We start from the raw sequence: 13636 nt of genomic DNA on the forward strand, positions 1-13636 counted from the left end.
ATGTGTCCAGATATTTGCTTTGCTACTTAGTTAAATTTCTATAATCTTCTAATGCAGGTTTTTGTTCTTAACCTTTTTTGTGTCATTAATTCCTTTGGTTGTCTAATGAATTCTTTGGGCTGCTTCTCAGAATAGTGATTTAACTATATAATAAAATGCAGAGGCCTATAGAGGAAGTCAAGAAATAAACAATATTCTGAAAATACTAAATTTGAGATGGTCACCAATATCTAACTATAGTGGAATATGGAAGTATTTTTGATTGCTACAAGTGACAGAGGTAAAGGTAGATATTAACCAGGACTTTTTCTCCCACATTCATAATTGATGGTAATGCTAGATTTCAGTTAGAGGTTAGTGAAAGTAAAGATGTTACTTTTTTCCCCCAACTGAGTCATAGTCTTCCAGTTTTGTGTTCTAAGATGAGTTGATAATATTCTAGGACCCCATTTTAATTTTAGTTTACTTCTGTTGGAAGCCTGTGATAGGATTCCTTGTAATTTTTATTTATTCCTTGGTTTACATGATATTCAGAAAATAAATATCTATATTGGGTGCATACTTTTGGTACAGAGTGGAGGTAAAAAGGGGAAGGTGAGGAGAAGGGATACCAAATTGAATGAATGAATGTCCCTGCCCATAAGTGTAGCTGGCAAAGTACTTTACTTTTATTTTTAATAAGCCAAGATACATTTTATTGAAATCCAGTGTGGATTTTAGGTCTTTTTAGTTTTGCATTTGTTATGTGTACCTTACAGTTTTCTAAACACTGAGAAAAATCCTGATCTTGCCTGATTATGAATTGCCTGGAGCTGTCACTTAAAATAGAGATTCTCAGGCCCCCTTCCTGGAGAATGTTCCAGGAGGGTAGTGGGTAAATCTGTGTTAACAAATTTACCAGATGGATTCTTATCAGGCAAAACTTAGTAAAGCTTAGCTAGATAATACTTTGGTCCAAACACTTCAATGTATGTGTTAGTCATACTGGTAATTATTTTCATGGGAAGGGGTATGTGTTGCCTTTGTTTCCAGGAAGATTCTTCACTGTACTAGGGTAGCTTTGTAGAAAGGGCAAATATTAGACAATTTTCTTTAAGGAAAGAGGGGTCCGATTTTTATTTCATCTGGCCCATGAATACAGTGTGTCTGATTTGTTAACTTTTTGTGGGTAGTAACATTCATATAAATAGTAACTTCTTTAATATATATAACACCCCACCTTTGGAAATATAAAATTATGTGAAGAAGAGATATATACCCAAAGGTGATAGGCCAGTTTATGACTATAAAAAAGCCCCTGTGTTGAAGGCATTGGGCAAAGTACTTTGCATAAGTACTTCCTCTTCAGGAGGCGGTTGAACAAAGAGTTGAAAAGAGCTACCCTATGAGGGACCTGTTTTGATCCTCATCTTAGAATTGAGGAATCAGAGGCTTAAGAAAGCGAAGAATGAGCCCAAGGTCACAGACTTGGTGAAAGCCAGAATTTGACTCCATGTAGCTCCAGTTGCAAAGCCTATATATGTGGCAGCCAAAACTTTAAAAACAGTTGGAAATTATGCACCATAATCTATCGTGTGTGTGCGTGCGTGCACATGAGTGCGTGCGTGCATACGCACATTCTCGCATGCATTTACGTCATTCTCTGGTGTCTTTTTCCCTCCTTTTGTGTTTGTTTCTTGATCCATCTGGCACTCCTCAAGTGTCAAAACTGAGAAGTGTACTTTTATTTGTTATCTGTTTATATGTTATATATTTATTTTTTTGTAATGGATAACGCAGATAATAGACTTGTATTTCTTTTAAAAGTCATATTGTCATTTTTTTTTTTTTACTTATGAATTTATTACTCTAGGCAATAAAGTTATATCCCATTCAGGATCATAACCATTCAAATAAAAGCAAATCTGATAAAAATACTGTAACTTGTGGTCTTTTTTTAATTTTTTTTAACGTTTATTTATTTTTGAGACAGAGACAGAGCATGAATGGGGAAGGGGCAGAGAGAGAGGGAGACACAGAATCGGAAGCAGGCTCCAGGCTCTGAGCCATCAGCCCAGAGCCCGACGTGGGGCTCGAACTCACGGACCGTGAGATCGTGACCTGAGCTGAAGTCGGACGCTTAACCGACTGAGCCACCCAGGCGCCCCTAACTTGTGGTCTTTTAAGATGACCAGTGCATGGCAGTGGGCAGATATCTGTCAACAGATACTGATTTAGTACTTGCTGGTTGCCTGCACCTGCTAAGCACTATGGAGGATACAAGTAATGTGGTCCCTCACTGACCTTGCAAAGTTGTACTGTGGAGGGGAGGACCTCCTCCTCTCTGCGAGTGGAACTCACAGTGTGGCAGTGAGCGTGGTTAGCAAAGGGAAAACCAGTAGGCGGATGGCAGGAGTCACTTCTGCTGCTGGTCTTTGATCACATCAGGTAAACTTAGTCCACTTTGTATTGGGATAGGGGTCTGTAATAAAGGGGAGAAGCCACTTCAGTCTTCTAATATTCCGGCTGGCAGTACTGTGGAAAGTGGCCTGAGAATGGCAGTCAGTCTGAATTTGGCCGGCTGGTGCACAGAAACTGGTTCCTCATTCTCCCAGGTCTGTAGGGCTCTTTGACTCTCTCCATGCTGTGCAGAAACCTGTTGGGTACCTTGTACAAGAAATTGATGCTGCAGGCAAGAATGGAGTGTGTGGAATGACTGGGACATGGCGTTATTCCTTGGGGTCACAGAAGATGATGTCGCTCCTGCCATTCTCCTCCGCCTTCTCCAGCAGGCATCTGTAACAACTGTCACGTAATGAAACCGGAGCTCTGGAAGGGTCTGTCTGGTCATTTAAGACCAGTTAAGTAGTTTCCCTTCTACTCTCTTCTTTCTCTGTTTATAGATGAAATGCCCTAACACATGTGACCCTCCTTCGCCTCTTCCCTGGCTTCCCCCTGTCTGGGCTAGAGACTGAAAGATGTGTTTTCCTCATTCTTGTGCACTCATCATAGCCGGCCATTTGTGAGCCAGCTGTTGTGGGGACAGCAGCTGCCGGGCAAGGAAGCTGAATGCCAGGCTTTTTTCTAAGGGGAGAATTAGAGCTGCTCCCCGACATAGCACTGGAGGTACCATTGGAGCGCCTGCTGGCCCTTCACATCAATGGGCCATGCAGCTGGGACACCAGTAATAGGAAACCCAACCAAGCTCTGGTAGCTCTTTATTGAGACGTTTGAATATAGCCAGTGTTAGTGTAGGACATGCCCACCTTAGATCCTTGCTGCTGAGTGCAAGCCATGAGTCGTGTAGTAAAACCCACAGGGGTCCATGCAGCTTTGTTTTCAAGGCATCCTGTTACTACTTTTAAATAGTGTTAAGTTAATGTTCTGTTGACCAGTTCAATATATTGTTAAGACAGAAGGCTCTTATTTTCTACCTAACAACAAACATCTTCATTGTTTGCTTTATATATCTGAAGAAAATTCTGTTTAAGCACAGATATTACAGTACGTTACTTTGGATACTTATGGAATGAATGAAACTTGTTTCTTGTAAAGCCAATTATAATTGACCCTTAAATAGCGTGGGTTTGAACTGTGCGGATCCACTTACACGCAGTTTTCTTTCAATAAATACAGTACAGTTGTGTATTTTCTCATGATTTTAACACTTGCTTTTCTTTTTAAGAATTAAATTTAAGAATTTCTATTCTCTTTAAGAATACTGTATATAGTATACAAAATATGCATTAAATGACTTTATGTTATTGGTAAGGCTTCTGGTCAATAGTAATCTTATAGTAGTTAAGTTTTGGGGGGGGTTAAAATTTATATGTGGATTTTTGACTGTATGGGGGTCAGCACCCCTAACCTCCACATTGTTCAAGGCTCAACTGTTTCAATCAAAAAAAAAAAAAAATTGTATCTCAAAAAATGTATTTGTTCTCCTGCGTTAGTGAAGATGAAGTAGGGTAGACTTTTTTTTTTTTAGTGTTTCTTTATTTTTGAGAGAGAGAGAGAGACAGAACATGAGCAAGGGAGGGGCAGAGAGAGAGGGGACACAGAATCTGAAGCAGGCTCCGGGCTCAGCTGTCGGCACAGAGCCCGATGCAGGGTTCGAACCCACAGACCGCGAGATCATGACCTGAGCTGAAGTCAGACACTTAACCTACTGAGCCACCCAGGCACCCCCAAGTAGGGTAAACTTTAATTGAGAGGTTTGACTTAAGGATAAGGTGGGAGAAGTTTAAAAAAATAGAGACAAAAATTACATAAAAGTTTTTTTGGATGGATCTTTGCTGATAACTTGAAAAGACAAATGTTTAATGTCCTCAGGTGGTTTGAACTTAGTAATTCAAATTTGGTGATTTTTGCTTTAAGATATTATAGTAGTTTCCTAGAATCTTGTTAACTTTCTCAAAGGGTAGAAAGGGGGGAAGTGAAAGGGAGTTCCTTATGATTTGACTTGCAACTTGGCATGAAGTTTAAAAAGGATGTTATATGAAGAGCAGGAAGGAAACGATCAGTTCCAATCTGATGGTATTCTTGGTAGCATTGTATGGTATGGGGGAAAAGAAAGTTTGAGGAGAAGTTGGCTTTAGGAGTTGAGATAGCTGTGTTTGATTGGGATGTATACACTTTTAAGAGCCAATTACGTTCTTGACAGAGGCTCTCATTTCACTGTCCACAGGGGCCATTTGCTGGAGTTCTATGGAACAAAGACTGTGTAGATATATTGTATCTAATCATTTGGATAGATATTTGATTTCAGATCCAAGAAAATGAGGCCCAAGAGACCCACCTCAAAAGAGTTTTAATGTTTTATTTATAACACACACATTCAAAAACAAATCAATATTTAGCCCGTGGAATGCTAATGGGTGAAAGCTGCTTTGAATAGGAATTTATGTTTACACTCAAGTGTGTGAACTGTAAACTGTTCCGTTTTGGACTCTGGAGTATGTTTTATGGCTTAATTAACCTTTTTTTTTTTTTTTCCCCTCCCCCTGTAGAACTGGCTAGATCCTGCAAAAGAAATAAAGAGACAGCTACGAAGTGAGTATTTAAATAATCATACTTCCGAGTTCATCTTTATATCTATTTCTGTCTTTAATCAAATTCAGAGGAATGTAGACTGGACTACTAAAATCACGATGGAATGATCAGCTGTATTTTGCATGTATATCATATACAAAGTTGAGGAAACGGTATTTTTCTTGCCTCGTGACTTTATTTTGTGCGTGGCTTCGGGACTCTTCTGGTCTAGAGGTCCTAACCTTCTGGTCCTAAATATTCCCTCACGGTGTCTGTCTACCGCTGTAGACGTTGCTTGTCTGTAACTTTCACTGTTGATGTAAATTTTACTCCAGGCGACCAGTTACCATTGCTTCGTCTGCTTTGTTTTGGAAGTGTGTAATTAGTTTAATTAACAGGCTTGTCTCTGGCCCCAGAGGCGTAGACACGCTCACTGTTCATAGATGTACTGGAGCGCAGACTCGGGGCGGAAAAGCACAGAGAGTCATCTCTTCCATCCTCTGCGGTCACTGCCTTCTCTCCAACGTCGTTCCACCACTCAGGGCCGTGCTGTGTGCTCTTTGAGTCTGGGTTTCGAGTCAGTGCGGCTTGGCCCTTTCTTCCGTTGCCTGTTTGCTGTCATGGCAGCCTCCCAAAGTGACTTTCGGGGTCTCCCCCTCACCAGCTCCAGCTCCCTCCACAGGCCCTGGTCTTGCCTGTGCCTGGCTTTCAGATGTCTGTGCCAGGAGATATCATCACCACAGAAAAGTCTCTGGAGGATTTGGATCCTTAGTTGACTTCCGGGCGGGTGGATGACCAAGGCAGAAAAGGCAGAGGGCCATGAACAGCTGGAATTTTCAGACAGGAGAACAGGATTCTCAGCAGCCCTTCTGGACCGGGGGCCCCCAGAGCTGTCATGGGAGAAAGCGTTTCCCTGAGCGCCGGCCTCCCCAGAGTAGGCTGTTTGCTTTCCTCCCCCTACTTACTCTTCCTGGCATCAACACACCAGAACAAATCTGTGCGTTTCCCTTATGTTCCTTACCATCTATCTTCTCTCACTTTAGGCACTCCACATCAGTTTTCTTTTTCCCTGAAATCATTAATCTTTTCGGTAGTTTTCCTATCCTTTCTTCCCTTCTCTGCTCCTGTTTGAAATTCTGAGCCTCTACCTTATTTTGCCCATTTCTTCTCCTTGAAGACTCCTCTTTTCCTTCAGGGGAAAAAAAAAAAAAATTTTTTTTGAAGAGAATGACCTTCCTGATTTGCCCTGGACAGGGGTCTCTCAGGATGTCAGACTTACAGTGCTAAAACTCAAACCAGTCCCAAGTAAGCTGGAATGGTTGGTCACTCTGTCTCTTGACTATTGTCCCTGGCTTTCCAGCAGCCCTCCTCTTTCCCCTTGCATTTATTATCTGGGTGTTGCATCTATTTATACTTGCTTCATAATGGAAAAGGGGAGGAAAAAAATGGTTAGACACAGAAATGTTATGTTTACAGTTGCTTCCACGGTGTATCAGAGAGCCTTGGCACTTTTCCCTTGTCTTTTGTATGGTTGACCTACACTACTGTAGAGTGCGTGAATTCAGAAAGGTACGGATGCCTGGTTCTTTCACTTTATCTGAAACCAGAGCTTCCAAGTGACCCAAACCATAGAATAGGATAACCGCTGAAACCTGATTGATGGTCCATTGAGTTGTTTCCTATAGTTTTGTTTTGGCTTTTGTTTGATTATGTTCGTATGCCATTCGTTTCAGAGCCATGGAGGTTGCTGATTTTTGGAAGGCAAGACTCCTGCTGATTATGAATCATGGTCTTGTGTTTTGATGGTTTCTGAAGGTTTTTTTAGAGTTATTCAGGACTTTTGCCCTTGTGGTTTGGCAAGAGGGATAACAGTAACAAGTAGGATCTGGCTTTCTCAGATGATTTGGAGCTAGTTTCTAAATGGAATCCTGTCCTGTCCTGATGGTGCAAGTAGGCTGGAAACATGAAGTCTTAGCTTTTGCCTTGACCTCTTCCTTTCTGCTTGTGTTAAAGTGGACGAAAGAACTGCATGTTTTATCTTCACACCCAGCCAATGCCAGGCTTTTATTGTTACTTTTCAGTTAATGGGCAATTAGCAAAGGTAAACATTAATCTTTTTTTCAGTTACTTTTGAAAACCAACATCCTATTGGTTCCTGTTTAAAATTTGCCTTGAAATTTTCTTCAGATGTACACAAATCAGACTATATATATGAGACCTGCATGTGATTGCTATATACATGATCCATAGACTGTTCATGTATAGCTAGGTAAAAAAAAAAATATATATATTTTTTTTATTTTTTTTTTTTTTTTAATTTTCTGTTTTTATTTAAGTAGGCTTCACACCCATGCAGAGCCCAACATGGGGCTTGAACTCACGACCCTGACATCGGGACCTGAGCTGAGATCAGGAGTCAGACACTTAACCACCTGAGCCATCCAGGCACCCCAAGTTTAGCATTTTTTTTTAACTTATTTATTTTTGAGAGAGTAAGTGAGCCTGAGCAGGGGAGGGAGAGAGGGAGAGAGAGAGAATCTTAAGCAGATACCATGGTTAGCATGGAGCCCTACTTGAGGCTTGATCCCACAAGTGTGGGATCATGACCTGAGCTGAAATCAAGAGTTGGATTCTCAACTGACTGAGTCACCCAGGCACCCCTAAAGTATAGCATTACTAGGGCTAAAATATAAGTGTTCTATTAGAAACTCATCCCTATAGTCCTATCCAGGCAAGCACGTGCTCTTGTTAATTAATACCTAGAAAACAAAAAATAAGGATCCATTAGGAAGTGATAATCCTATGGTGACTTAGCTTAATTATAGGTTAGCAGCCCCCTGAAGAAGTGCATATTCCCGCCCAGCATGGCACTATATATAGGACAGGGAATTCTCACTCTTCAGGAAAGTCCTATATCCCATTTATGTTATTTTATTGTGTTTTTGTTTTGTTTTGTTTTTATTTATTCAAAGGCGTTTTAAAATGTTTTTTATTTTTTGAGAGAGATAGAACAAGCACGTGTACAAGAAGGGGAGAGGCAGAGAGACGGGGACAGAGGATCTTAAGCAGGCTCCACACTGACAGCAGCGAGCCTGATGCGGTGCTTGAACCCACGAACTGTGAGATCATGACCTGAGCTGAAGTCGGATGCTCAACCCACTGAGCCACCCAGGCGCCCCTATGATATTTTAAATGTGTGACACAGAACTGAAATTCAGGATTGGCTTTGGAAGCGGAATGGTGAGGCACTGAACCTAAATCCAATACAGGTGCACGTGTGTTCTTAGCAGCCATTCCACACATACGGGTTGACTTCTGAGAGAGGAGTTAGGGTACTCATGGCGAGAAGAGAACAAAAGGACATGCTGGAAAAGAGAATGGGATTCAGTAAAATTTTCTTCAAGTCCCTGAAATAAAGCAACCATGAGGCCTTCAAATGTGGTTGGAATGAAATACCATGAACATACTTTGTTTCTATTTAGAAATACTAGGAACTTTGAGCATAACCCTGAATTCTGGCCAGTGGATTTATTTGGATCCATTTAGGAAAATAATACTTGCCCTCTGCCCAGAGTTGTGTGTTTTTTTCTTTCTTTTCTTTAAAGCTATCCAAAGTATGACATATCAAACATCAGTTAAACATTAGTGCAGAGATAGAAATGTTTTAACTTTTAATAAGTCATTTCTGATGGTGGTTATATTCACTTCTGTGGCACAATGCAGCCCAAGCATATGCTCTATAGGAGTATGCTTACACCTACTCTATAAACCTGGGAATAATTTTATTGTCTTAAAGTATTGTGATGTTTGGGGTGCCTGTGTGGCTCAGTCAAATGAGTGTCTATCCGACTCTTGATTTCAGCTTAGGTCATGATTTTACGGGTGAATTCGAGCTCCGCGTCGGGCTCTGTGCTGATAGTGAGGGCCTGCTTGGGATTCTCTCTCTCCCTCTCTGCTTCTCTCTTTCTCTCTGCCCCTCCCTCCTCAAAATAAATAAATAAACACTATTAAAAAGTATTGTGTGGGCACCTAAGTGGCTCGGTTGAGTGTCCAACTCTTGGTTTTGGCTCATGATCTCATGGTTTGTGGGTTCAAGCCCCACATCAGGCTCTGCTTGGGATTCTCTCTTTCCCTCTCTCTCTGTCCCTCCCTTACTCTCTCTGTCTGAAAATAAATAAACTTAAAAAAAATAAATAAAAATAAAGTATTGTGATGTTTTACTACTCCCTTCTTTGAGATTTCGTTATGGGATTAAGAGACCATTAATCAGTTTCTTGAATAGCTATAGTGATCAGTTGATCATTATCTCCCTTCTGTCAACAATGTGTAAATCCTAAAATACTTTTTTTTTTTTCTCTTTAAACAGTAGGAGATATTTGGCATCTGGAGAGTCTATGGTTAAAACAAATCTTATTTCAGAATGATTACATATAGGTTATTGAAATTTTTGCATAATATATCACCATACAAAACATTGAAAGTATTAGTAAGTGTTTATTTAAAAAAAGGGAATCTGTTTTTCTTTCATAGTGGGTTATTTGTATAATTTTTATATTTTGTTTTGTTTTTGTAAATTGTTTTCTCAAAATCAAACAATGAAACTCTCCGAACTGAAATATAGTGGAAGTAGTATGTGCTGTTTGAACATTAACCTTTAATTTTTATCAAAATAAGTGGTCATTCTGCTGGTTGGGTAAATACCCACATTTAATAATTACAGATCCTCCTTGGCTGTTCACCTTTAATGTGAAGTTTTATCCTCCTGATCCTTCTCAGTTGACTGAAGATATCACCAGGTACTTTATACTTACATTTTAAAACAAATTTTTACTTAGAGCTTTCATTTATCTCTGTGCCCTGAGAGAATAATGGTAATTTCAGGATTAAAGCCAAAATATTTTTTCATAAGTTGAATTCTAGAAAGTTCCTTGGAAATGAGTGTACTCCAAAATGGTTGGAAATGTTTCTAGTTTCAAAATTTTTTTTTTACTTTAAATTCTCCATTTATAGTTGAGTAATAGAATATTAAAAAAATTATATTGCTGGCAACTTTCTTACGTTACACTTACAAAAATCATTGATATTTAATATTTCAGATTAATACTAAAATGGTTTTTTGTTGTATAACCCTTGTGTACCTGTGTGCTAGTCTCCTATCACAAAGGTGATATAGGGTAGAAAAATGAAATTACTTAAAAAGCCAATTGAACTATATTTCCAGGGGCCTCCTGTTTCAAAGTAGAAAAAAAAAAACTAATAAGGTAGGCTTTCTTAGCCAATAGCTGTTTCATTTCCATCTCCTTTGAGATTGTCTGGGCCATACAAACATACACTTAAGTTGCAAATAAAAGATTCAGTTGAGGAGCAAGGGAGCATTTACTGATTCTGAGAGTGCCTGAGTGTTTGAATAGTAACCAAGGAGCATTTGAGTCCACAAGTGCCTTGGTATATTAGCCCTATTCAGCTGGGTTACCAGTGATAGGACTTATTAGCTTTGGTGAGAATAAGTGCATATGTTACATGGCCAAGGAGAAGTGTGTTCAGAATATACTTTTTGAACACCAGAGGTCTTGCTGAAAGACTGCTTTTGATTCATTCCTGTGGTTCCTGAGCCCTTGATGCTTTCTGCTAGGCCAGTTTTGGCAGACATCAGGTTGTGTTGGTGCTTAAGAGTGCATGATACCCACGTGGAGATTTCTTTCCAAGATGGAGTAAATAACAAGCCTTCCCCACTGCCCCTAACCAACACCCCCCCATCCCCACCCCGCCTTTGCTACTTGTTGCTAAATGGCGGTCTTCTGATAGTAAGCTGTGGTTGAATTAACTTCAGCTAGTAAATAGTAAAGGTAAGCTTTTGTAACTGCACCTCAAGCTGCTTTGGAGCATAAAACCGGATAGGTTGGTTGCTCTGGATACACAGCCTCACCACAGGAATGCCTTCGAACATTGCAGTTGGGGCTTGTGCCCTAGCACCCTCTCTCTACACACACTTCTTGGAGTAATTTGTTCGGGAGATGATAATCCTCTGGTAATTGCGACTTATGGTATCGGTAAGTGCTTTGGTTTTTCCTGTAAATGGGGCTTGAATAGTCTCGCCGTGTGTGATGAGAGAAAGGAGATAGTTTGGTGAGCTAAACACTAAAAGCCTCGGCAGGCAGCCTGACACCAGCCACCTGCTTGGACTGGTGGCCTAAGTATCATGAGTGAAATCTTCACTATGACTTGAGTGAAAACTTAAGATGAGGTGGCTTTTGAGGAGTGCAAGAGTGGTGTTTGCAGAAGTGTTGCAGTGTTCAGGATAGTGTTTGAGAACGCTGGCTCCTGCTATGTGAAGAGGGAGCTGGGAAATTCAGGAACCTGTTGGAGTTTTTGTTGGAAGGTTTTGGGCTTTCGACTTCTCTTTGAAAACAGGACAGGACCAATGTGAAAAGTCGAGACCATAGTCTCAAACGGAACAACAAGATCTGAGTAGTAGGTGGAAAATCTGGGTGTTTAGGTCTTCAAAGTGTCACGAAATGTGGAGAACTGGCACGGTTCTCAGTCAGACTTAGAGAATCAGAGGATATCCTGGAATCCTAGTTTAAAATGGACTTTTCTAAAGTAATGCAGTTCTGCTTGTGGCGTTCCAGGGACCAAAGGAACATAATCCTCCTTAGAGAGCTCCTGCGGTGCATAAAAATCCTCAGACCGTAGTGCCAGAGAGATGACTTCCCTTCTGCCAGAAGATCTTGGAGCACTTGCTACGTGGCAAGTTCTTGGCTAACTGTGCCCCACGCTTGGCAAAGAGACAAAGTGGCCAGCTGCTAATGGGAATGGCAGTGTCGAAAAGGTCTTCAAGAGTGAGGGGCTGTTTAGTTTGCAGGGATTGATGGTAATCTCATTAGCAAGTAGTTGAAGTCACGAGTAGAAATCAGGTTTTCAAATGTCAGCAAAGGAGCTGGTAGTGCCCCCCGACCCCAGATCCTCATAGAATGTAAATAACATGGTTCCGCACGTCATCTAGTGGAAATGGAAACTTTTATAAGTAACTGTAGTAAAACCACTTGAAACATTGAATAAGAACTATTTAATAAGTTAATAACATAATTATGATGATGATGATGATGATGATGTCTATTAGTTACTGACTCCTAGGTAACATGCGGTATGTTTTGATTATGTTATCTAATTCGTATCCTCTCCTTCAAAGGGCGGAAGAATTCTCATTTGACAAGTAGGGAATTAACCTTAGACGAGCAGATTCACTAGCTCAAGGTTGCACAGAGTCAGCTGTGCCTGGCCCAGAAGCTCATGCTTTTTCTGTTAGAAATTGAACTGTCTCTGTAGATGGAGTAAATGGGCAAGTGTAAGGGCTTTAAAGACTTACAGTTGTTCAAGGCGTCTGAGGAATAGAAGAAATTGGTATGAAAAGGCTAGAAAGAATAAAGCGTGGGTGACCTTAGCTCTTCTTGCAAATGCTTAAGAACTGCAGGTGTTTTTAAGTTTTCATTAGTCTTTGCAACTTTTGAGGGACATGTAAATTTCGATGCCAGTTTTAAATCCACGGAGACAAGTCCAAGTGATTACGATTTTTATCTTCAGTCACAAAGCTCTTGATGATGATGATGATGATGATGATGATGATGATGATGATAAATACACTGTGACCAGAATAGCAGTTCAGAATTCCCATGGGTTAGGAGCCCAAGAAACAAGGTGGACTTCTTATTAGAGAAGACGATTTTTGCTGTGGACATAAGGCATTGCCTTCTCGTCTGTTTTCAGAGGAATACTGGAACTCAAAGATCATTGGTGCTGCATCCTAACGGATTTCTTCCTGGCCCTCCTCTCCCCCTTGCCCCTCAGATACTTCTTGTGCCTTCAGCTCCGGCAGGACATTGCCTCCGGCCGCCTGCCCTGCTCATTTGTGACTCATGCCCTCCTGGGATCCTACACGCTGCAGGCTGAACTTGGGGACTATGATCCAGAAGAACATGGCAGCAGTGACCTCAGTGACTTCCAGTTTGCCCCCACACAGACGAAGGAGCTGGAAGAGAAGGTGGCAGAGCTGCATAAAACCCACAGGTCTGGTGACTTGCTTGCTGGGGAGAGAATAGCCACAGGGGATTGAAACAGCTCCTCTTCTGACACTTGCCAGACATCTGAGCACTGTTTACGGGATTATCTAGTGTTTCCTTTTGGAGCCTCACCTAGTATTAAATGAGACAACCTGTAGCCTTGAGATCGCCTTTCGTTGTGTTCACAACTATAACGTGAACAACAGTGCTCATGATCCTGAATGTTTTCATTTATTGGAAAAAGTTACTTCTCCCTGTGACATCTCCCTCTTCCTCCCTCCGAACCTGGGCACATAAAACAGACATACTCCCATACTTGTTTGGGCACTTAATACGTATTTCTTCTGCCCACCTCCTCCCCCCTTTTTTTAAATTTTATTTTATAGCAGGGAAGAGGGGCAGAGGAGGGGAGAGACAGAAAATCTTAAGCAGGCTCCATGCTCAGTGTAGAGCTCAATGCGGGGCTCAATTCCGCAACCCTGGCGTCATGACCTAAGCCAAACTCAAGAACTGGACTCTCAACCAACTGAGCCACCCAGGCGCCGCCTGCCTTTTGTTTTTTATCCGAT

General features: G+C 41.0%; 1 protein-coding gene across 30 annotated transcripts in view; it reads left to right on the plus strand.

Moving 5' to 3' along the window:
* The window catches only part of EPB41L2 (erythrocyte membrane protein band 4.1 like 2), a 229663-nt gene that overhangs the window by 153060 nt on the left and 62967 nt on the right, over positions 1 to 13636 (plus strand). For all 30 annotated transcript variants that reach the window (XR_005782730.1, XR_005782729.1, XR_005782728.1 and 27 more), the window contains 3 exons: positions 4989 to 5031; positions 9731 to 9806; positions 12856 to 13074. Coding sequence is in view for 27 of the 30 variants with exons in the window: in XM_040449193.1 (XP_040305127.1) it covers positions 4989 to 5031; positions 9731 to 9806; positions 12856 to 13074 (338 nt within the window). In the remaining 3 variants the exon portion in view is untranslated. The remainder of the gene's footprint in view (positions 1 to 4988; positions 5032 to 9730; positions 9807 to 12855; positions 13075 to 13636) is intronic.

Source organism: Herpailurus yagouaroundi, unplaced genomic scaffold (genome assembly GCF_014898765.1).
Source record: "Herpailurus yagouaroundi ecotype Mexico unplaced genomic scaffold, PumYag 198, whole genome shotgun sequence".
Classification (NCBI taxonomy): domain Eukaryota; kingdom Metazoa; phylum Chordata; class Mammalia; order Carnivora; family Felidae; genus Herpailurus; species Herpailurus yagouaroundi.